The 26198-nt window shown below is 42.6% G+C and overlaps 1 protein-coding gene across 1 annotated transcript in view; it reads left to right on the top strand.

Annotated features, from left to right (window-relative positions):
* The first annotated feature begins 576 nt into the window (after positions 1-576).
* Positions 577-26198, top strand: part of LOC106603494 (polypeptide N-acetylgalactosaminyltransferase 10) — a 118096-nt gene continuing 92474 nt past the window's right edge. The window contains exon 1 of the mRNA XM_014197263.2: positions 577-847. Coding sequence (XP_014052738.1) covers positions 689-847 — 159 coding nt within the window. The 5' untranslated portion in view covers positions 577-688. The remainder of the gene's footprint in view (positions 848-26198) is intronic.

Genomic DNA, 26198 nt, shown 5'->3' with positions numbered 1-26198 from the left:
TAACCACCAGGATGCCCGGCGTCAGAACATTCCAGGCATTCCCGTGATTGGCAGATAGCAGGTTGATTGGCATGTCGAACCCCGCGAACACTGGTAAGTACAACACAACCCACTAATTGCCTAACACATAACACACAGCTAGCTGTCTGTGCGGGACGCTGCAATACATTTGTATAGGAAAAAACAACCACACGATTCAATACATTATTTACAATTACCAATAGAAATGCTTGAATTATAATGTTACATTTAATTTCGGAGAGTATATTTTACATTATCATTAGCCCACTAATTTTGCCACGAATAAATTGCATTGAAGTGGCTACATAAATGCAAATGTACATTTTGTTTGTCAATCTGAGTGACTCCCACTTTATTGTCACCAAGAGACCATGAGAGTAACTTTCAACTGTTCTACATGTATGTAGGTGATCTAATATAACATATTGTGTTGTTGCAATATAATTAGGTAAACTGGTTGGAATTCAAATATTTATTATCATTATTCACTACAAAGAATGCAAAAGTCTGTCCTTGTGCTCCCAACTACGATATTGGTTCACTCCCCCTAGCGGAAGTGCCCGCAGCTTCAACATTATATCGTTGGTTTGTTCAGATTGAAAGTTGTCCACCTGGAAGCAGTTGGGAGAACATTGTAGACAGTTTTTCTCACATTTATTCTGGAGAGATGAGGCGAAAAGAAAAACGACTACTGCAGTTCGCAGGGTTGCTTATAGCGGCTCTTCTTTTCCTGCCGAACGTTGGTCTGTGGTCATTATACCGAGACCGAGTTTTTGAGAACTCGCCAGAAATAGTGGAGGGACCGGGTGGCATCCCTCAATTACAGGTAAGGTTGGCTCGTGCACCGTTTGCCTGGCTTGCGCTGCAACTGAAAAACCTATTGGTATCACCTCGATGTTGCTGACTGCCCGATCTCGTTGGTAATGGACCTAGCTAGCACGCATGTAAAATATCTGCAATTGTGGGATGTACCTGACTAGCTAGCTTAACATTTCGCTAGCTCGACCATGTGAGGCAGTTATTCCGTTGTCAATTTGCTGCCTAGCAAGTTTCTACATCACCTTTTCATGCATTATTGCGTGGCTCACTGTTTGTCATCTCCTTTGCAATGACATTAGTTTGTTAGCTAGTTACGCTACATTCTTTTTTTTGTGGGGCATGTTGTCTCTAATGTCGAACTTTCAGAAGAATGTGGGGGGATAATGCCAGCTAGATACTGTACGCTGGTGGATGTTGAAAAGGCCACGTAGCAAAGTCTGGAACTATGCGTTGTAACTTGTAACACTGCTAGACTTCAGGAAGTCTATGAGAACGACTAGGTTGTTGACCTAGCGCAAATATGCTGCGGTCTTAAATGTCTTTCTGCTGGGTCGGGTGTTAGAACACGCGCTAGCCTGTTGGCTATTCTTGCACTGTTATTCGGGGTATTGTGGTGTGAAACAACAGTTTGTTTTCACCATCCAACTTGCACTTTATTGAACCGGTAGCTATAGTCAGAGAACGAATTAAATGCTACACAGTCCAACTTTTCCCTGTAAATGTACAGCTTTAGGCCTATACTTACACCAGAGTTTCCAGCTTAATACTGTAATTTTGCTTTACAGCAGAGATGCTGTAATATATTTTACACTACTATGTTCCTTACGGTAAAACGTTAAAGCTCTACTGCTATAAATGTACAGGGATGCTGTAATGTGTAAGGAACATAGTACTGTGAAATATATTAGAGCATATTTTGCAAAAGTCAGTTGTATTAATGATGTAAAATAAATGTATGGTATTTTACCGTGAATTCTACAGTGTTGTTGAAATTACAAAAGTCTTAGTGTATGTTGGGAAACGGAATATTGCAACTTCCTATTTGGAAGTGATACTGTTTTGATTTGGATACTATCATCAACCATGGGACCAGACTGTACAACGCCACTTGGGTAGTTTGTACAGTCAATATTATGTGGGGAGTGTTAAAGTCCCAGTGCAGTCAATAACGTGATTTTCCTGTTTTATATATATATATTTCTACACTGAGGTAATGCTGTGAAAATGCTGATATGATCATGCCCATTTAGTGTAAGAGCTGATTGAAAAGACCGTCTGAAATTATAGCCTGTTTTGGTGGGATGGAGTTTTGGCCCACCTGAATTGGCAAATAGACCAATAAGAAAGATGAGTTCCAAACCTCTCTGCTGATTTAACAGCTAGTTTTCAGTTTTCCCCTCCCCACTCAGACCACTCCCAGACAGTCCTAGCTAAATTCTTGCTTGAGAAATTGCTCTTTGCTAAGAAGCTATTTTTGTTTATTTTTACCATTTTAATCTAAAACAATCACAGAAGGTACTTCATTATTACACAGAAATGATTTGATAATGAGATAGAAACGACTGAATTTGGCCTTTAACATTACAGGGGGAAAAATGAATATTCAAAGGAAATTACAACTAGAGGTCGGGCGATTAATCGGATGGGCCGATTAACCTGTTAGGGCTAGGGGGCAGTATTGACACGGCTGGATAAAAAACATACCCGATTTAATCTGGTTACCACTCCTACCCAGTAACTAGAATATGCATATACTTATTACATATGGATAGAAAACACCCTACATTTTCTAAAACTGTTTGAATGGTGTCTGTGAGTATAACAGAACTCAAATGGCAGGTCAAAACCTGAGAGATTCCTTTACAGGAAGTGGCCTGTCTGACCATTTCTTGAACTTCTTTTCCATCTCTATCTTTTACTAAGGATCTCTGCTCTAACGTGACACTTCCCACGTCGTCCATAGGCGCTCAGAGCCCGGGAAAAAACAGAATGTCGTCATTCCAGCCCCAGGCTGAAACACATTATCGCCTTTCTCAAGTGGCCGATCAAGGGACACTGGGCTTATGCGCGTGACCCGACCGCCCCCGCCTTTGGGATTTTTTCCTCTGTTTGCCGAAAAGGAGATTCCCTGTCGGAATATTATCGCTTTTCTACGAGAAAAATGTCGTAAAAATTGATTTTAAACAGCGGTTGACATGCTTGCAAGTACGGTAATGGAATATTTAGAATTTTATTTTCACGAATTGCGCCATGCGCGCGACACTTCTTTACTATTTCGGATAGTGTCTGGAACGCATACGAACAAAACGCCGCTATTCGGATATAACGATGGATTATTTTGGACCAAACCAACATTTGTTATTGAAGTAGCAGTCCTGGGTGTGCATTCTGACGAAGACAACAAAAGGTAATCAAACTTTTATAATAGTAAATATGATTATGGTGAGTGGTAAACTTGCCGGGTGTCTAAATAGCGAGCCCGTGATGCCTGGGCTATGTACTTAGAATATTGCAAAATGTGCTTTCACCAAAAAGCTATTTTAAAATCGGACATATCGAGTGCATAGAGGAGGTCTGTATCTATAATTCTTAAAATAATTGTTATGCTTTTTGTGAACGTTTATCGTGAGTAATTTAGTAAAATGTTAGCAAATTCCCGGAAGTTTGCGGGGGGTATGCTAGTTCTGAACGTCACATGCTAATGTAAAAAGCTGGTTTTTGATATAAATATGAACTTGATTGAACAAAACATGCATGTATTGTATAACATAATGTCCTAGGGTTGTCATCTGATGAAGATCATCAAAGGTGAGTGCTGCATTTAGCTGTCTTCTGGGTTTTGGTGACATTATATGCTGGCTTGAAAAATGGGTGTCTGATTATTTCTGGCTTGGTACTCTGCTGACATAATCTAATGTTTTGCTTTCGTTGTAAAGCCTTTTTGAAATCGGACAGTGTGGTTAGATTAACGAGAGTCTTGTCTTTAAATAGCTGTAAAATAGTCATATGTTTGAGAAATTGAAGTAATAGGATTTTTAACGTTTTGAAAATCGCGCCACAGGCTGCCAGTGGCTGTTACGTAGGTGGGACGCAAGCGTCCCACCTAGCCCATAGAGGTTAATTAGGGCCGATTTCAAGTTTTCATAATAGGTAATCAGCATTTTCCCCCCACTAAGCACAAACCAGATGCGATGGCATATCGCTGCAGAATGCTGTGGTAGCCATGCTGGTTAAGTGTGCCTTGAATTCTAAATAAATCCCAGACAGTGTCACCAGCAAAGCACAATCACACCTTCTCCATGCTTCAGTGGGAACCACACATGTGGAGATCCGTTCACCTACTCTGCATCTCACAAAGACACAGCGGTTGGAACCAAAAATCTCAAATTTGCACTAATCAAATCAAACTTTATTTGTCACCTGAACTGAATACAACAAGTGTAGACCTTACTGTGAAATAAACAGCGAGTAACAGCGTACAAAACAATGGAGGGGGGGGTCATCAGACCAAAGGACAGATTTACACCGGTCTAATGTCCATTGCTTGTGGTTCTTGGCCCAAGCAAGTCTCTTTTTATTGGTGTCCTTTAGTAGTGGTTTCTTTACAGCAATTTGACCATGAAGGCCTGATTCACGCAGTCTCCTCTGAATAGTTGATGTTGAGATGTCTGTTACTTGAATTCTGTGAAGCAGTTATTTGGGCTGCAATTTCTGAGGCTGGTCAACTCTAATGAACTTATACTCTGCAGCAGAGGTAACTCTGGGTCTTCCATTCCTGTGGCGGTCCTCATGAGAGCCAGTTTCATCATAGCGCTTGATGGTTTTTGCGACTGCACTTGAAGAAATGTTCAAAGTTCTTGACATTTTCCAGGTTGACTGACCTTCATGTCTTAAAGTAATGATGGCCTGCCATTTCTCTGCTTATTTGAGTTGTTCTTGCCATAATATGGACTTAGCCCTGTTTTGTGAAATACCATCTTCTGTATACCACCCCTACTGTGTCACCACACAACTCAATTGCATTAAGAAGGAAAGAAATTCCACAAATTAACTTTTAACAAGGTACACCTGTTAATTGAAATTCATTCTAGGTGACTACCTCATGAAGCTGGTTAAGAGAATGCCAAGAGTGCAAAGTTGTCATCAAGGCAAAGGGTGGCTACTTTAAAGAATCTCCAATATATAAAATATTTTTTGATTTGTTTAACACTTTTTTTTGTTCTATTTTTTTGGTTACTACATGATTCCATATGTGTTATTTCATAGTTTTGATGTCTTCACTATTATTCTACAATGTGGAAAATAGTACACATAAAACCCTTGAATGAGTAGGTGTGTCAACTTTTGACTGGTACTGTATGTGTGTGGCAAATTTTATTTTATTTCATTTCATATTTAATTACTTAACATGCCTTTGCATAGTCCTTTTACTTCCTAACATAAGGTTTCTACAAGCAAGCGGACCTGCTGAGGTTACTACGTTTTTGAAGATTGTGTTCATATATATATATATATACTATAACCAGTTGATATTACAGTTTCAATAAATTAATCTTAAATGGCACTTGTTTTTTATTGACTGAATAATATACAGTGCATTCGGGAAAGTATTCAGACCCGTTTTACTTTTTCCACATTTTGTTACGTAACAGCCTTATTCTTAAGTGGATCAAAAATATGTCATCAATCTACCAATGTTACCCCATAATGGCAAAGCGAAAACAGGTTTTTAGAATTTTATTTGCCAAATAAAAAAACAAAATACCTTATTTACATAACTATTCAGACCTTTTGTTATTAGACTTGAACTTGAGCTCAGTTGTTTCCTGTTTCCATTGATCAATCTTCAGGTGTTTCTCCAACTTGATTGGAGTCCACCTGTGGTAAATTCAATTGATTGGACATGATTTGGAAAGGCACACAGCTGTCTATATAAGGTTCCACAGTTGACAGTGCATGTCAGAGCAAAAACCAAGCCATGAGTTCAAATTACATGGAAAAATGGCGCCGGAAGAAATGGCAGCAGTTTTACGGGCGCCCAACCAATTGTGCTATTATGTTGGGTTTTTTCACATTATTTGTTATTTTGTACATGTGGAAAATAGTACAAGTAAAACTCTTGAATGAGTAGGTGTGTCCAAACTTTTGACTGATACTGTATGTGTGTGGCAATTTTAATTTCAGTTCATAATGTTTCTGCAACCATATCTTACGGCAAAAAAGAGCTTCTGGATATCAGGACAGCGATCACTCACCTCGGATTAGACAAAGATTTTTTTCTTCAATAAGCAGGACGCTCAGGACATACTCCAAACACCCTCAAGCCAACATCCCAGTTATTTGCAAGAGGAAGATACGCAGGCACAGAGGACACCGAGCGGGAAGCCTCGTTAGGATCCGCCGACGGCGAGTGGGAAAGCTGCCGTTACCGTCAATATTACTTGCCAATGTGCAATTATTGGACTAAATTAGACGAGGTACGATCACGAATATCCTACCAACGGGACATCAAAAACTGTAATATGCTACATTTCACAGAATCGTGGCTGAATGACAACATGGATATTTAGCTAGCGGGACATACGCTGCACCGGCAAGATGGAACAGCACACTCCGGTAAGACGAGAGGGGGCAGTCTGCATATTTGTAAACAGCTGGTGCACGAAATCTAAGGAAGTCTCTATATTTTTCTTGTCACGACTTCCGCCAAAGTCAGCTCCTCTCTTTGTTCGGGCGGCGTTCGGCGGTTGATGTCACCGGCTTTCTAGCCATCGCCGCTCCATTTTTCATTTACCCATTTGTTTTGTCTTGTTCCCTGCATACCTGGTTTTCAGTCCCCAATCACACTACATGTATTTATTCCTCTGTTCCCCCTCATGTCTTTGTGTAATTGTTTTGTGTTACGTGTCAGTTTTGACACGCTAGATTGGTGTTCGTTTATTCCGTGTTTTAACACGAGGTATGTTTATTTGTTTGAACGTAATTATTGTGACTGTTTGCGCGTTTTGCACTTTTGGCATTTGGCTGGAGGTTTCGACGCAGTGGCGTCCGTCTGTTGGTTTCTCCTGCCTTAATAAAGTGTGCGCCTGTTCACAACTCGCTGCTCTCCTGCACCTGACTCCGCTCCCAGTACGCACACCATTGACATTTCTCGCCTGAAGTAGAGTATATTGTGATAAATTGCAGGCCACACTACTTGCCTAGAGTTTTCAGCTATACTTTTGATGGCTGTTTATTTACCACCAAAGACAGATGCTGGCACTAAGACCGCACTGTCAGCTGTATAAGGAAATAAGCAAACAGGAAACCACTCACCCAGAGGTGGTGCTCCTAGTGGCCGGAGACTTTAATGCAGGGAAACTTAAATCAGTTCTACCTAATTTCTATCAACATGTTAAATGTGCAACCAGAGGGGAAAAAATTCTAGATCACCTGTACTCCACACACAGAGACGAGAACAAAGCTCTCCCTCGCCCTCCGTTTGGTAAAGCCGACCACAACTCTGTCCTCCTGATTCCTGCTTACAAGCAAAAATTAAAGCAGGAAGCACCAATGACTCGGTCTATAAAAAAAAAAAAGAAAGTGGTCAGATGAAGCAGATGCTAAACTACAGGACTGTTTTGCTATCACAGACTGGAACATTTTCCGGGATTCTTCCGATGGCATTGAGGAGTACACTACATCAGTCACTGGCTTTATCAATAAGTGCATCGAGGACGTCGTCCCCACAGTGACTGTACGTACATACCCCAACCAGAAGCCATGGATCACAGGCAACATTTGCACTGAGCTAAAGGGTAGAGCTGCCGCTTTCAAGGTGCGGAACTCTAACCCGGAAGCTTACAAGAAATCCTGCTATGCCCTGCAATGAACCATCAAACAGGAAAAGCGTCAATACAGGGCTAAGATTGAATCATACTACACCGGCTCCGACGCTCGTCTTATGTGGCAGGGCTTGCAAACTATTACAAACTACAAAGGGAAACAGTCGCGAGCTGCCCAGTGACACGAGCCTACCAGATGAGCTAAATTACTTCTATGCTCGCTTTGAGGCAAGCAACACTGAAGCATGCATGAGAGCATCAGCTGTTCCGGATGACTGTGTGATCATCGTAGCAGACGTGAGTAAGATCTTTAAACAGGTCAACATTCACAAGGCTGTGTGGCCCGACGGATTAGCAGGACGTGTGCTCCGGGCATGTGCTGAGCAACTGGCAGGTGTCTTCACTGATATTTTCAACATGTCCCTGACCGAGTCTGTAATACCAACATGTTTCAAGCAGACCACCATAGTCCCTGTGCCCAAGAACACGAAGTCAAACTGCCTAAATGACTGCAGACCCGTAGCACTCAGGTCCGTAGCCATGAAGTGCTTTGAAAGGCTGGTAATGGCTCACATCAACACCATTATCCCAGAAACCCTAGACCCACTCCAATTTGCATACAGCCCAAACAGATCCACAGATGATGCAATTTCTATTGCACTCCACACTGCCCTTTCCCACCTGGACAAAAGGAACACTTTTATGTGAGAATGCTATTCATTGACTACAGCTCAGCGTTCAACACCATAGTACCCTCAAAGCTCATCACTAAGCTAAGGATCCTGGGACTAAACATGTCCCTCTGCAACTGGATCCTGGACTTCCTGACGGGCAGCCCCCAGGTGGTGAGGGTAGGTAGCCACACATCTGCCACGCTGATCCTCAACACTGGAGCCCACAAGGGGTGTGTGCTCATTCACCTCCTGTACTCCCTGTTCACCCACGACTGCATGGCCAGGCATGACTCCAACACCATCAAGTTTGCAGATGACACAACAGTGGTAGGCCTGATCACCGACAACGACGAGACAGCACATTTTGCAATATTCTCAGTAGATAGCCCGGCATCACAGGGCTAGCTATTTAGACACCCAGCAAGTTTAGCACTCACCAAAGTCAGATTTACTATAAGAAAAATGTTATTACCTTTGCTGTTGTTCGTCAGAATGCACTCCCAGGACTTCTACTTCAATAACAAATGTTGGTTTGGTCCCAAATAATCCATTGTTATATCCAAATAGCGGCGTTTTGTTCGTGCGTTCAAGACACTATCCGAATGGTAAAGAAGGGTGACGAGCACGGCGCATTTCGTGACAAAAAAAATCTAAATATTCCATTACCGTACTTCGAAGCATGTCAACCGCTGTTTAAAATCAATTTTTATGCCATTTTTCTCATAAAAAAGCGAAAATATTCCGCCCGGGAGTGGTGGTTTTCGTTCAAAGAGAGGGAAAATAAAAACATCTCGTGGACGAGCCCCAGTCTAATGGTCCTCTGACAGGCCACTATTCAAACGCGCTAATGTGTTTCAGCCTGGGGCTGCCTCGATATCATTCAGCTTTTTCCCGGGTTCTGAGAGCCTATGGGAGCCGTAGGAAGTGTCACGTTACAGCAAAGATCCTCAGTCTTCAATAAAAAGAGCCAAGATGAACAACAACTTGTCAGACAGGCCACTTCCTGTTCAGAATCTTCTCAGGTTTTTGCCTGCCATATGAGTTCTGTTATACTCAGACACCATTCAAACAGTTTTAGAAACTTTAGGGTGTTTTCTATCCAAAGCCAATAATTATATGCATATTCTAGTTACTGGGCAGGAGTAGTAACCAGATTAAATCGGGTACGTTTTTTTATCCGGCCGTGTAAATACTGCCCCCTATCCCCAACAGGTTAACAAGACATTTGTGGAGTAGTTGAAAAACGAGTTAACTATAGTTTTGGCAAATCGGTTAGGACATCTACTTTGTGCATAAGTAATCTTTCCAACAATTGTTTACAGACAGATTATTTCACTTATAAGTCACTGTATCACAATTCCAGTTTACATACACTAAGTTGACTGCCTTTAAACAGCTTGGAAAGTTCCAGAAAATGATGTCATGGCTTTAGAAGCTTCTGTTAGGCTAATGGACATCATTTGAGTCAATTGGAGGTGTACCTGTGGATGTATTTCAAGGTCTACCTTCAAACTCCGTGCTTCTTTGCTTGACATCATGGGAAAATCAAAAGGAAAATCAGGCAAGACTTCAGAAAAAAATTGTAGACCTCCACAAGTCTGGTTCATCCTTGGGAGAAATTTCCGTACGCCTGAATGTACCACGTTCATCTGTACAAACAGTAGTACGCAAGGATAAACACCATGGGACCATGCAGCCGTCATACCGCTCAGGAAGGAGACGCGTTCTGTCTCCTAGAGATGAACGTACATTGTGAAAAGTGCATATCAATCCCAGAACAACAGGACACAGGACCTTGTGAAGATGATGGAGGAAACGGGTATAAAAGTATCTATATCCACAGTAAAATGAGTCCTAAATCAACATAACCTGAAAGGCTTCCCAGCAAGGAAGAAGCCACTGTCTCAAAACCGCCATAGAAAAGCCAGACTACGGTTTGCAACTGCACATGGGGACAAAGATCATACTTTTTGGAGAAATGTCCTCTAGTCTGATGAAACAAAAATAGAACTGTTTGGCCATAATGACCATCGTTATGTTTGGAGGAAAAAGGGGGAGGCTTGCAAGCCGAAGGACACCATCCCAACCGTGAAGCACGGGGGTGGCAGCATCATGTTGTGGGGGTGCTTTGCTGCAGGAGGGACTGGTGCACTTCACAAAATGGATGCATCATGAGGCAGGAAAGTTGTGGATATATATTGAAGCAACATCTCAAGACATCAGTCAGGAAGTTAAAGCTTGGCCGCAAATGGGTCTTCCAAATGGACAATGACCCCAAGCATGCTTCCAAAGTTGTGGCAAAATGGCTTAAGGACAACAAAGTCAAGGTATTGGAGTGGCCATCACAAAGTCCTGACCTTAATCCTATTGAAAATTTGTGGGCAGGGCTGAAAAAGTGTGTGCGAGCAAGGAGGCCTACAAACCTGACTCAGTTACACCAGCTCTGTCAGGCGGAATTGGCCAAAATTCACCCAACTTATTGTGGGAAGCTTGTAGAAGGCTACCTGAAACGTTTGACCCAAGTTAAACAATTTGAAGGCAATGCTACCAAATACTAATCGAGTGTATGTAAACTTCTGACCCACTGGGAATGTGATGAATGAAATAAAAGCTGAAATAAATAATTCTCTCTACTATTATTCTGACATGTCACGTTCTTAAAATAAAGTGGTGATCCTAACTGACCTAAGACAGGGAATTTTTACTTGAAATAAATGTCAGGAATTGTGAAAAACTGAGTTTAAATGTATTTGGCTAAGGTGTATAACTTCAACTGTATGTGCTTCAGGCAGAAGTCTTCACGCTTGTTGATGTATTTCAGAACCGAACTGAAGTTTCCTCTGCTTGGCGCAACAGTGAAGTGGGCAGGGCAGTATGGATTTCTTCACTTACACCTGCAAGCAGAGTCTGAACATCAGACAGGATGGCATTGTCTCCCTCAATCCGTGCAATGGCTACTGCTATAGGTTTCAGGCTGCTTACCACTCTCTCCCAAAAATAGTGGCAAGAAAAAGTATGTGAACCCTTTGGAATTACCTGGACTTCTGCATAAATTGGTCATGCAATTTGATCTTATCTTTATCTAAGTCACCACATTAAACTAACAGTCTGCTTAACTAATTACACACAAACAATTTTACGTTTTCATGCTTTTTATTGAACACACCATTTAAACATTCACAGTGCAGGGTGGGAAAAGTATGTGAACACTTGGATTTAATAACTGTTTGACCTTCCTTTGGCAGCTATCACCTCAACCAAACGTTTTCTGACAACGGCCAGGAGGAATTTTGGACCATTCCTCTTTACAAAACTATTTCAGTTCAGCAATATTCTTGGGATGTCAGGTGTGAACTGCTCTCTTGAGGTCAGGCCACAGCATCTCAATCGGGTTGTCAGGACTGACTGGGCCACTCCAGAAGGCGTATTTTCTTCTGTTGAAGACATTCTGTTGATTGTGTTTTGGGTCGTTGTCCTGTTGCATCACCCAACTTCTGTTAAGCTTCAATTGGTGGACAGAGCCTTACATTTTCCTGCAAAATGTCTTGATAAACTTGGGAATTCATTTTTCTGTCGATGATGGCATGCTGTCCAGGGCCTGAGGCAGCAAATAAGCTTCAAACCATGATGCTCCCTTCACGATACATTAGTTGGGATGAGGTTTTGATGTTGCTGTGTTGTTCCTTTCTACCAACTCAACTTTAGTTTCATCTGTCCACAGAATATTTTTCCAGTAGCACTGTGGAACATCCAGATGCTCTTTTGCTAACTGCAGACGTTCAGCAATGTTTTTTTTGGACAGCAGTGGCTTCTTCCGTGGTGTCCTCCCATGAACACCATTCTTGTTTAGTGTTTTACATATGGTAGACTCGTAAACAGAGATGTTAACCTGATGAGGACAGACGTTCCGCTAGCGGAACCCCTAGCCAACGGCCAATGGCATCGCACGGCGCGAAATACAAAACCAGCTAAAATACCACAATTCAGTTTTGTCAAACAACTATTTTACACCATTTTAAAGACAAGACTCTCGTTAATCTAACCACATTGTCCGATTTCAAAAAGGCTTTACAGCGAAAGCAAAACATTAGATTATGATAGGAGAGTACATAGACACAAATAATCACACAGCCATTTTCCAAGCAAGCATATATGTCACATAAACCCAAACCACGGCTAAATGCAGCACTACCTTTGATCTTTATCAGATGACACTCCTAGGACATTATGTTATACAATACATGCATGTTTTGTTCAATCAAGTTCATATTTATATCAAAAAACAGCTTTTTACATTAGCATGTGATGTTCAGAACTAGCATACCCATCAAACTTCCGGTGAATGTACTAAATTACTCATGATAAACGTTGACAGAATACATAACAATTATTTTAAGAATTATAGATACCGCGATTGCATAAAGGAGTAATGTATCAGATTTTAAAATAGCTTTAAGGCGAAACTAAAGTCAGAATTTACTATTAGAAAAATTGGATTACCTTTGTTGTTCGTCAGAATGCACTCCCAGGACTTCTACTTCAACAACAAATGTTGTTTTGGTTGCAAATAATCCATAGTTATATTCAAATAGCTCCGTTTTGTTCGTGCGTTCCGGTCACTATCCGAAGGGTGACGCGCGAGCGCATTTCGTGACAAAAAATTTCTAAATATTCCATTACCGTACTTAGAAGCATGTCAGACGCTGTTTAAAATCCATTTTTATGCTATTTTTCTCGTTAAAATAGCGATAATATTCCAACCGGGCAACGTTGTATACATTCAAAGGCTGAAAGAAAAAAATGGAGTAGTCTCGTGACTGCGCATCTCAGTCTCACTGTCCCCAGGCTGACCACTTACAAATTCTGCTGCTGTTCTTTGCCCAGAGACAGCAGACACCCCATTCCACTTTCTGGCGGCTTTAGAGAGCGAATGGAAGCTGTAGAAAATTTCACGTTACAGCACAGATGCTGTATTTTCGATAGAGATGCAACTGAAGGACAACAAATTGTCAGACAGGGCACTTCCTGTATGGAATCCTCTCAGGTTTTGGCCTGCCATATGAGTTCTGTTATACTCAGACACCATTCAAACAGTTTTAGAAACTTTTGTGTTTTCTATCCAAATCTACTAATTATATGCATATTCTAGTTTCTGGGCAGGAGTAGTAACCAGAATAAATCGGGTACGTTTTTTTATCCGGCTGTGAAAATACTGCCCCCATCCCAAAAGTTAACAGAGATTTCCTTAAGTCTTTAGCTGACACTCTAGGATTCTTCTTAACCTCATTGAGCATTCTGCGCTGTGCTCTTGCAGTCATCTTTGCAGGATGGCCACTCCTAGGGAGAGTAGCAACAGTGTTGAACTTTTTCCATTTATAGACAGTTTGAACATCAAGGCTTTTAGAGATACCTTTGTAACCCTTTCCAGCTTTATGCAAGTCAACAATTCTTAATATCGGGTCTCCTGAGATCTCTTTTGTTCGAGGCATGGTTCACATCAGGCAATGCTTCTTTTGAATAGCTAACCCAAATTTTGTGAGTATTTTTTTTTTATTAGGGCAGGGCAGCTCTAACCAACATCTCCAGTCTCGTCTCAATTAAAAACATTTGTTTTTTTAATTTGACCTTTTATTTAACTAGGCAAGTCGGTTAAGAACAAATTCTTATTTTCATTGATGGCCTAGTGCCTTGTTCAGGGGCAGAACGACAGATTTTTACATTGTCAGCTCAGGGATTCGATCTTGCAACCTTTCGGTTACTAGTCCAACGCTCTAACCACTAGGCTACTTGATTGTACTCCAATTCGCTTTTGGAGAATTCATTAACCTAGGGGTTCACATACTTTTTCCAACCTACACTGTGAATGTTTAAGTGATGTATTCCATATAGACCTGAAAAATGTTATCATTTGTGTGTTATTAGTTTAAGCAGACTGTGTTTGTCTGTTGTGACTTAGATGAAGATCTAATTTAATGACCAGTTTGCAGAAATCCAGGTAATTCCAAAAGGTTCACATACTTTTTCTTGCCACTGTACATCATCCAGGAGGATCCTCTTGATGGGGATGTCCATATCGGCAGACTGTGATATGGCCATTTCTTGGAGAGACTCCTTCACCTCCAGGAGACTGTCAAACATGATGACATCACCACCCCAACGGGTGTTGCTGGGCAACTCTGATTCTTCTCACTTTGCTTGGTGAGGTAGATTGCTGTTATAACTTGAGGACCCTTCACATACCTAACCATTTCCTTGGCATTCGACCACCCATCAGAGATGATTGCAATACAGTCTGCTTTCTCTATGATTTGCTTGACCTTCATTTGAACGCTGTTGAACTCTGCATCCAGCAAATGAGTAGATAAAGCATGTCTGGTTGGAGGGGTGTATGCTGGGCGAAGAACATTCAGAAATCTCTTCCAATACACATTGCCTGTGAGCATCAGAGTTGAACCAGTTGCATACACAGCTTGAGCAAGACATTCATCAGCATTTCTCTGACTACGTTCCTCCATTGAGTCAAAAACACTTCTGATTCCAGGAGGACCATGAGCTGTTGCTATCAATAAGGTGTCTGATTCATCATTTTCTCCTCGAATAGAAGTAGAGGGACTTTTGTCAGTGGTTGCTTGTTGTGAGCGACCAGGGAACTTTATGCACTTGGCCAGATGATTCTGCGTCTTTGTTGCATTCTTCACATATGATTTGGCACAGTATTTGCAAATGTACACAGCTTTTCCTTCATTAGCTGCAGTGAAATGTCTCCACACATCAGATAGTGCCCGTGGCATTTTCCTGTAAAGATTAGAAAAAAATTAGTTTAAAAAAAATAATCCATGTACAGATAAATAGTTAGGCAGTTAGATTAAACAAATTCTTTGTAAGATATATGTTTTAAAATGAAACGTATGGAAACAGGTGAATTAAGACTCCTCAGTTAGCAGGCTCAAGCAAGCTAAAACCCACATGGTAGCAAAAACGAACTAAAATTGTTAGAAATTGTTAATTATTTAAACACATTTTGCTGTAGGCTACTATTTACTAGTTAACAAAAAATCATGTCTGTCATAAAAAATATATTCACCCCACCCAGTATTGTAATCAAAACTTACCAGAAAGCGTGTATTCCTTGGCTCACAGTGTAGTAGTGTGGGCTCAATAGCAACTCATTAGTGTGCAAGATCTTGAGAATCAGCTATACACGTGATGGAAGAGTGCACTGCACATGTGATGGAAGAATGCACTGTGCATGCAGAGGGTTGCAATTCCATTGAATTGGGGAAAGTTTAACCAAAATATGGCACAAGACCTAGAATTGCCTTGTGTATCCCACAAAAAAGGTTCACTGTTTATAAGCTAACTTTAAAAAAATGAATTTAAGCGAAATTCCCGGGCTTACTTCCCATGGACAAATTCCGGGAAGTTTGCGGAAAGTTTCCGACCCTTGGCAACCCTACCTTGGACTGGGGTGAAGGTTCACCTTCGAACAGGACAACGACCCTAAGCACACAGCGACAAGTCTCAATGTCCTTGAGTGGTGCCGCCTGAGTCCGGACCTGAACTTGATCGATAATCGCTGGAGAGACCTGAATATAGTTGTGCAACAACGCTCCCCGTTCAACCTGACAGAGCTTGAGAGGATCTGCAGAGAAGAATGGGAGACACTCCCCAAATACAGGTGTGCCAAGCTTGTAGCGTCATAACCAAGAAGATTCGTGGCTGTAATTGCTGCCAAAGGTGCTTCAACAAAGTACTGAGTAAAGGGTCTGAGTACTTATGTAAATGTGATATTTTGGTATTTGTTTTTATTTTGATACTTTTGCCAACATTTCTAAAAACCTGTTTTTGCTTTTTCATTATGGGGTATTGTGGTGTGTGTGTGTGTGTGTGTGTGTGTGATGAAGGAAAAACAATTGAATCCATTTTAGAATAAGGCTGTAACGTAACAAAGTGGAAAAACTCAATGGGTCTGAATACTTTCCGAATGCACCGTATACTGTCAGGCAAGGAACCACCAGCATCCCTAGTCATAATCTTGATGTCTATCTGTACAATGCACTAAGTACATTTCTCAGCCAATGCTGTTGATACAATATATTTTCTCAACCATTTGGTTTTAGGGATGTTTGGTTCTTGTTGTAGTATGCCTACTCTGAGTCACTCTTCACCAGTGAAACTTGAGATGCATTTTTTTTATACTGCAGAAATGCTTTCAGTCAGACCTACTAATTTAGTCTGGCGTGATCCACATGGTTGTTTCTGATTTTGCTTTTCTACAGACCAAGATGACTGCTTGGCTACAGAAAAGTACAGATCGGCCATAACATATTGTGCTCGGGTTACTTTCATTGGCAGTTCTCCTAAAGATAGCCTAATCCTTTAGGAATCATGGGAACGGAAGACCTCTTCAAAATACACAGAAAACGGGGGAAGAGGGATTGATTCACTCTTTCTGACTTTTCTCACATACTCTGAGATCAGAGGCAAAATGTCTTCTTCTAGCACATCAGAGGAAGGATTTGAACAGAGGCATTCCTGTTCTTAAAGCACGTTCACAGACACTGAACCCGCAGTTCAGAACAGCTGTTTGAAGATTGAGATGCTGTCTTTGTCAGAGTTGCTGCGTTTCATGCTCCACTAGACCACGGCTTCTCTACAAACTAGAGGTCGACCGATTTATTTATTTTTTTTTCAACGCCAATACCGATTATTGGAGGACCAAAAAAGCCGATACCGATTTTTAAATCTGCCTTTAAAAATATATATATTTTTTTATTTGTAATAATGACAATTACAACAATACCGAATGGACACTTATTTTCACTTAATATAACACATCAATAAAATAAATTTAGCCTCAAATAAATAATGAAACATGTTCAATTTGGTTTAAATAATGCAAAAATGTGTTGGAGAAGAAAGTAAAAGTGCATTATGTGCCATGTAAGAAAGCTAACGTTTAAGTTCCTTGCTCAGAACATGAGAACATATGAAAGCTGGTGGTTCCTTTTTAACATGAGTCTTCAATATTCCCAGGTAAGAAGTTTTAGGTTGTGGTTATTATAGGACTATTTCTCTATACCATTTTGTATTTCATATACCTTTTGACTATTGGATGTTCTTATAGGCACTTTAGTATTGCCAGTGTAACAGTATAGCTTCCGTCCCTCTCCTCGCCCCTACCTGGGCTCGAACCAGGAACACATCGACAACAGCCACCCTCGAAGCATCGTTACCCATCGCTCCACAAAAGCCACGGCCCTTGCAAAGCAAGGGGAACAACTAGCGAGTGACGTCACCGATTGAAACGCTATTAGCGCGCACCCCGCTAACTAGCTAGCCATTTCACATCGGTGACACCAGCCTAATCTCGGGAGTTGATAGGCTTGAAGTCATAAACAGCTCAATGCTTGAAGAATTGCGGCGAGCTGCTGGCAAACACACGACAGTTCTATTTGAATGAATGCTTACGAGCCTGCTGCTGCCTACCACCGCTCAGTCAGACTGCTCTATCAAATCATAGACTTAATTATAATATAATAACACACAGAAATACGAGCCTTTGGTCATTAATATGGTCGAATCTGGAAACTATCATTTCGAAAACAAAACGTTTATTCTTTATTCTTTCAGTTCCGTAAGGTATCTAACGGGTGGCATCCCTAAATCTAAATATTGCTGTTACATTGTACAACCTTCAATGTTATGTCATAATTATGTACAATTCTGGCAAATTAATTACGGTCTTTGTTAATAATAAATGGACTTCACACAATTCGCAACGAGCCAGGCGGCCCAAACTGCTGCATATACCCTGACTGCTTGCACGGAACGCAAGAGAAGTGACACAATTTCCCTAATTATAAGAAATTCATGTTAGCAGGCAATATTAACTAAATATGCAGGTTGAAAAATACACTGCTCAAAAAAATAAAGGGAACACTAAAATAACACATCCTAGATCTGAATGAATGAAATAATCTTATTAAATACTTTTTTCTTTACATAGTTGAATGTGCTGACAACAAAATCACACAAAAATAATCAATGGAAATCCAATTTATCAACCCATGGAGGTCTGGATTTGGAGTCACACTCAAAATTAAAGTGGAAAACCACACTACAGGCTGATCCAACTTTGATGTAATGTCCTTAAAACAAGTCAAAATGAGGCTCAGTAGTGTGTGTGGCCTCCACGTGCCTGTATGACCTCCCTACAATGCCTGGGCATGCTCCTGATGAGGTGACGGATGGTCTCCTGAGGGATCTCCTCCCAGACCTGGACTAAAGCATCCGCCAACTCCTGGACAGTCTGTGGTGCAACGTGGCGTTGGTGGATGGAGCGAGACATGATGTCCCAGATGTGCTCAATTGGATTCAGGTCTGGGGAACGGGCGGGCCAGTCCATAGCATCAATGCCTTCCTCTTGCAGGAACTGCTGACACACTCCAGCCACATGAGGTCTAGCATTGTCTTGCATTAGGAGGAGCCCAGGGCCAACCGCACCAGCATATGGTCTCACAAGGGGTCTGAGGATCTCATCTCAGTACCTAATGGCAGTCAGGCTACCTCTGGCAAGCACATGGAGGGCTGTGCGGCCCCCCCAAAGAAATGCCACCCCACACCATGACTGACCCACCGCCAAACCGGTCATGCTGGAGGATGTTGCAGGCAGCAGAACGTTCTCCACGGCGTCTCCAGACTCTGTCACGTCTGTCACGTGATCAGTGTGAATTTGCTTTCATCTGTGAAGAGCGCCAGTGGCAAATTTGCCAATCTTGGTGTTCTTTGGCAAATGCCAAACATCCTGCACGGTGTTGGGCTGTAAGCACAACCCCCACCTGTGGACGTCGGGCCCTCATACCACCCTCATGGAGTCTGTTTCTGACCGTTTGAGCAGACACATGCACATTTGTGGCCTGCTGGAGGTCATTTTGCAGGGCTCTGGCAGTGCTCCTCTTGCTCCTCCTTGCACAAATGCGGTAGCGGTCCTGCTGCTGGGTTGTTGCCCGTCTATGGCCTCCTCCACGTCTCCTGATGTACTGGCCTGTCTCCTGGTAGCGTCTCCATGCTCTGAACACTACGCTGACAGACACAGCAAACCTTCTTGCCACAGCTCGCATTGATGTGCCATCCTGGATGAGCTGCACTACCTGAACCACTTGTGTGGGTTGTAGACTCCGTCTCATGCTACCACTAGAGTGAAAGCACCGCCAGCATTCAAAAGTTACCAAAACATCAGCCAGGAAGCATAGGAACTGAGAAGTGGTCTGTGGTCACCACCTGCAGAACCACTCCTTTATTGGGGGTGTCTTGCTAATTGCCTATCATTTCCACCTGTTGTCTATTCCATTTGCAAAACAGCATGTGAAATTTATTGTCAATCAGTGTTGCTTCCTAAGTGGACAGTTTGATTTCACAGAAGTGTGATTGACTTGGAGTTACATTGTGTTGTTTAAGTGTTCCCTTTATTTTTTTGAGCAGTATATATACTTGTGTATTGATTTTAAAGAAGGGCATTGATGTTTATGGTTAGGTGCAACGACAGTGCTAAATCATCACCCGTTTGGCGAAGTAGGCTGTGATTCGATGAGAAATTAAGAAGCACCGCATCGATTATATGCAATGCAGGACACGCTAGATAACTACACATGGTTGACGATATTACTAGTTTAACTAGTGATTATGTGAAGGTTGTTTTTTATAAATGTAATGCTAGCTATCAACTTGGCTTCTTGCTGCCCTCACGTAACAGGTAGTCAGCCTGCCACGCAGGCTCCTTGTGGAGTGCAATGTAAGGCAGGTGATTTAGAGCGTTGGACTAACAAGGTAAAAATCTGTCTTTCTGCCCCTGAACAAGGCAGTTAACCCACCGTTCCTAGGCCATCATTGAGAATAAGAATGTGTTCTGAACTGACTTGCCTAGTTAAATAAAGGTGAAAAAAAATAAAAATGGCCGAATCAGTGTCCAAAACTACCGATTTCCGATTGTTATGAAAACGTGAAATCGTCCCTAATTAATCGGCCATTCCGATTAATCAGTCGACCTCTACTACAAACTACTGGCGGGCGGCAAAGCTGGGTTCTGATTCTCATTTCACACATTTCTGTTTTTCCCATTATATTTCAGTCACTGGAGGCCAATTTTCGAAATGTGCAACTTTTTATTACCACGAGCACACTCAGGAGCCTTAGCTGTGGCGCAGCGGTCTAAGGCATCTCAGTGCTAGAGGCGTCACTACAGACCCTGGTCCGATTCCAGGCTGTATCACAATCGGCTGTGATTGGGAGTCCCATAGGGCGGTGCACAATTGGCCCAGCGTCTTTGGGATTTGGCTGGAGTAGGCCGTCATTGTCAATAAGAATTTATTATCTGACTTGCCTAGTTAAATAAAGCTAAATTTAAAAAAGGAGAAGAGTATCATGTCACTGGTAGTCTCTCACTGGTAGTCTCAACTTTCTCTAATTGCAAATGAAAGAACTATTTGGAGTTACTCAGCACTTGGTTGTGCGATATTGTTATGGATGTCTAATGTTAATGAGGAAAATACAGTCGATGATCTTGTTCACTCATGCAGTTGCTGGATGAGTTAAAAGTTGGCAAAATGTTTGCAGCACTGCTTTTGTAATCAAATAAATCAGTGCTTCAACATAAAAATTATTCAAACTCATTCATGCATTATTATGATTTACCTCTGTGTTAATTTCCTTTTCCATTTTGCCGTTTGAGACAAACACAGGCAAGTGATCCGCCCATTGATTTCCTCTTAAGCGAACTGCTCATTGATTGCTGCAGTGTGACCTGCTGTAGGATGGCCTGCGCTGCACCGGGGGCGTCATGAAGATTAAGCCTCAGCGAGACGCTGATTTTCCTGGGTGTTACGTAAGCCACATCTGTCCCTCCACATTACAGCATCGCCGATGTGGAGCCCACCATGTGAATAAAGGAGAAGAGATGGGTTACTCGAGCGCACACTGAATTCTGCTTACTGTCCCTGCCATTCAGCATGCAAGGATAGCGGGCGGGAGATGCTTGTGCCTTAATGGAGGGGACTGGACTGAAATGGCTTTTTAGACAGAGCCTGGTGCTGATGTGGAGGAAGGAAGCCATGAAATGACAGGGGCACAGTAGGTTCTGTGTAGGAACATACAGACTGCACTTAGAGCTGGTATTACCTTGCCTCAGCAGTTAATGTTTTACCATATTTCTCTGATTTTATTACCCTGCTGCCTCCTCCAGACATGATAATAAGGACGGAGCTTATTTGAACAGCACTTCTCTCCGATGGGATTGGGGTGGTGCCAGAGAATACTCTGATCATGGCGGTATCCAGCAGAGCTGTAAGTTATGGCTGTGCCCTAGACACTGACTGCATATTTCTCACATTGAAATGTAATTGGTCCTGACCTGGTAGCATGGTGGTCTGGACCAGTCATCAAGAGGATGAGTAGGCCTTCCAGTTGTCAGTGGCATAATGATCATATGGTGATAGGAAAACATGGGCCTAATTGTGCAGCAAGAGTCTTTGAGTCAGCAAAGGATCGAAGTTCAGAGGTTATATCTGGTCAATATCTCTTTTGACTGACAATCCTGTAAGACCATTCTCTCACCATACTCTGCTCTTGTCCCAGTCTGAAGTGCCCTCCTTGGGGCTCCCGAGGGTGCAGCGGTCTAAGGCACTGCATCTGTGCTAGAGGTGTCACTACACACCCTGGTTCGATTCCAGGCTGTATCACAACCGGCCACGATTGGGAATCCCATAGGGCGGCGCACCATATGCCCAGCGTCGTCCAGGTTAGGGTTTGGCCGGGGTAGGCCGTCATTGAAAATAAGAATTTGTTCTTAACTGACTTGCGTTGTTAAAATGAAATACAATTATGGTGGAGAGGCCGGTTGACATATATTGTCATTTCAGCATATCCTGGGGACTAGATGATAAGGGGGACAGCTGTCTGATAGGGTTGGCTGTGTGTATATTGCTTGCAGCGTCTGCCAACCTGAACCTGTGGTTAAATTGACCTCAGAATATTACAGTACTGCAGCCTGGTTGCAGTAGACTTGCTGCTTTAAAACCCACCCTTTTATTAGGGTGGCCCCAGCCTCAACCTAACAGCAAGCACCTCTGTAGCTAGCTACCCATTATTTTGAGTACATGCTTTTGTGTGTACTTACAATAAGTATTTTGGCGCAGTGTGCGGTTCACTTGTCTGTTATTGTTTGGTATGCGTGTACAGAAACAAAGCTTGTGGTCAAATGAGTGTAACGGGAAAGCATTTGCACTGAACCTGAGTCCCACAGGGCTGACTGGGATTGAGTCGGCTGGGCAGTGGAGGAGATGAGAGGAGAGATTCTGATCAGGGCCAGGATGGGGCGGACTGACTGCAGGCATAGCTGTCAGTGTGAAGCAGAGTAAATACTGTAGGGAGTCAAAAACAGGTAGTTAAACCTGTTTGTGAGGTACTAGGAGTTGGAACCTGCATAAGTAAAGTGGAAATATTGTGTTTTCAAATGACTATATGACAATTCAGCTCAACAGTCCTCTTTTTGAATATCATTCTTGGGATTTTTCCTTGGTTGCACTGAGCAGATTTTTTAGGACTAAATTGTTAATGAGGGACTCATTGCCTCAAACTCACACCCGTCTTATTATTTTAGTATGCCGTATGAGTATGCTGTATGTTGCATGAGGGTCTTTTGATTGTAAAAAGGAATGTTATATGAATGTACACTGAAAGAATATCCATTAGTTGCCACTTGCCAGTATGATGCTTTGGTAGAAATGGTGGGAGTTTGTGTCCTTTTCATTCCATCGCTCTTGGCCCATCTGAAACCATTTGTGGTGTTATATCAAGATAATCTTGATCCTCTATTGTGGTGGCTTTCTTTGCAAGGTGTGGTGTGCTAGATATGATCTACTGACCTCTGGTGCTGCTGTACTTCCTCTGTGTCAGTGTATAGCCTGGCAGGCAGAACCACACCAGCTCTTTCCCTCTCACCACCTCCCTGTGTGTGTCCAAGCATTTGAGTGTGACTTGCCTTCAGGAGTATGAAGGCAACAACCCCTCCCACCCCTATTCTCATTTCCACTTCCAACAGACTGGAACAGAGAGGGGGAGAGACAAGCCAAGATACTGAGCGTGCCTGTGGAAGGCCTGGCTGTGGCAGTGGATCTCTGTAGACACAGCCCAGCGGGGCCTGCATGATGTCTCCTGCTGGGAGCTGGGGCTGTGTGGGGGCCTTGCTAGGATGAGAAGACCTAAAGGGGGGGGGGTCTGAGTGCCTCACTGTCGGTTCCTGCCTATGGAATGTAGGCTTGGAACAACCTCAGTCTCACACCAGTCACTTTCCTCTTGGCTGAGCTCGGTTGACCTCATTTTGGGTCAAAAGTTCACTGTGCCACACACTTTGAGAGAGGACTATAGCTTAAGGCCATGGTAACAGTTTACAGTGAGCGCACTTTGTTGGCAGGTGTTTTGGATCTTGTTGACTATCAGGGAGGTGATCTGCAGAGTGCAGACTTCCTTGGTTGGTTTATTTGTCTGTGAAAATGTTGAGGGGAGGCAGCTGATTTTATCTCAGGAGGGCATGGCTGTGCTACATCTGATCCGTCTTCATGTGGGAAAGCAGAGCTCAGCCCTCACCCAGCAGGTGCTATGGAAACAGAAAGGCAAGTATTGACCGGCGGTTCTCTGATTCCCATCCTCATAGAGAATGCATGGGCAGTCCTTCTCTTATCAGGCCCCTGGTAGTAAGAGCTCTCTTCCAAATAAAGACAATCCAATAACACTCTCTCAGTCCTGGGGATCTGGCTGCGGAACTCAATCTGTTTACTAATCCATACCTCCTGAAGACGGTTTTAATTATTTGGATGCTATACAGGTTCTTCCCCTACACAATAGATTTGATTCCAACTCAAGGATAGGCAAGCGTTCTATACCAGATACCTGCCCATCGTCCTCGCAAGCACAGCCCCAAACTCAACAAAAGTAATTATTGCCTTGATAACCTCTGCATAATGTTAATGATTGCATTTCCGTTCAAGATTCCTAAATAGATTTTAGATTCCATTGTCTAAGCTCATGCTTAATGTCAGGGCATGTATACACATTTGCGAAATGAGGACAAACACAGTTTTGATGTAGACGTCCTAAAACCTGAGGCATATTTCTTGCACTTGTTTTTGAATAGTGATTGGTACATTTGTGGTGTTTTTCAGGATGAAAACCATTTCAAGCACACTGTTCAGATTCTCCAGACTTTCACGCTTCACTTGTGTATTCTGCTGATGTGCGTTCATTTGGTACGAATGGACAGAATATACAAATCAAACAAGAGTTGGGCGCTAGCTTTGTTTGACAGGCATTTGATGAAGACAAATATTCAGTTGTGTCCACGTCTGTCCAACTGGTGTCTTCTGCAGTTTTACATATTTTATTGAGGACTACAGTGGTCCATCTTTCAGAGCTCCATCTTAACACAGTTCTGTTCTCCCCATAGTTGAGCTAAGCTGAGGGGGTTGGCAAGGCTTAGTCCTCATCCTTCTGGGTTGTGCGTTTGTTTAGACATCTGGAGATCTCTAGGAGAGCCAGTAACGCCAGTCCCATGCCAAGCATCACATTATCAGAACAAATCAAATTGTATTTGTCACGTGTGCCGAATACAACAGGTGTAGACCTTACAGTGAAATGCTTACTTACAAGCCCTTAACCAACAATGCAGTATTTAAGAAAATACCTTTCAAAAAATGAAGAGATAAAAATAACTAATAAAAGCGTCGCAGTAAAATAACAATAGCGGGGCTATATACAGGGGGTACCTCTACAGAGTCAATGTGCGGGGGAACCGGTGTCGAGGTAATATGTACATGTAGGTAGAGTTATTAAAGTGACTATGCATAGATAATAACAGGGAGTAGCAGCAGCGTAGAAGAGGGAGGGAGGGGGGGGGGCAATGCAAATAGTCTGGGTAGCCATTTGATGACATACCACAAGAAGCAGGACAACCAGAGAACCCAGAGCCAGAGTGTGCGTCTGCATGTGCGTGTATGAGACTGTCTTGCATCCAAAATTTGGAACTCTGAACGATTTGAGTTCTATGGTGTGACGGCAAGCCCAAGCAGAGGACGCAATATCAACCCCAGCCCTCAGTGCCACTCATAATCTGGTGTTTGAGATTAACGATGGACCACAGCTGGATGGAAATGAGGTTCGATTGTGATTCAGAGAGGGTGGTCCATAATCTTCAAATCCCTCCATTTACAGACCTGGCTAAGGTCACTGGGACCAGCTCTCTGATGCTCATCCAGTGAGCAGCCTCTGACAGCCAGCCGCACCGTGCCATGCCACGAAGCTGTTCTGTCTGACTGGATGTCTGACCAGTCTTTTGTTTTGCTAGTTATTTCAACCCTGAAGTGTTATTTGCCTGTTGCAAATTATAGGCGGCCGCTGCTGCTGCCTTTCCATTTACTGATTAATGACAGGATGCAGTCGACACACACTTTACTTTATACATAATATTTCCTCCCCACACAGATACGATTTGCTAGGAACAGCCATCGGATGAGTAGACCATTAAGAGGGTACATTGAAGTTAATTAATGATCACTCAGCCTGGTAAAATGGGCCAATGTTTTTTACCACTCTCTGCTTTTAGCCAAATTTGTGCTTGATTGCAAATGCATCATGGACCGTTACTTATAAAGACTGAGTGCAGAACGAGAGATACGTCTGAGCGTTGCCCTATTAGTGTGTTTGTGCTGTGCCTTGAATACTGATGGAATGGAAAAGAGCCTGTGTTGAAACGAGTTTCTGCCTGCGTGGAGTCTTCTGATGGCGTTGATTATGACGGTAGTGGGCCTCA

Source organism: Salmo salar, chromosome ssa04 (genome assembly GCF_905237065.1).
Source record: "Salmo salar chromosome ssa04, Ssal_v3.1, whole genome shotgun sequence".
Classification (NCBI taxonomy): Eukaryota; Metazoa; Chordata; class Actinopteri; order Salmoniformes; family Salmonidae; genus Salmo; species Salmo salar.
This window is presented reverse-complemented; position numbering and strand designations above follow the sequence as displayed.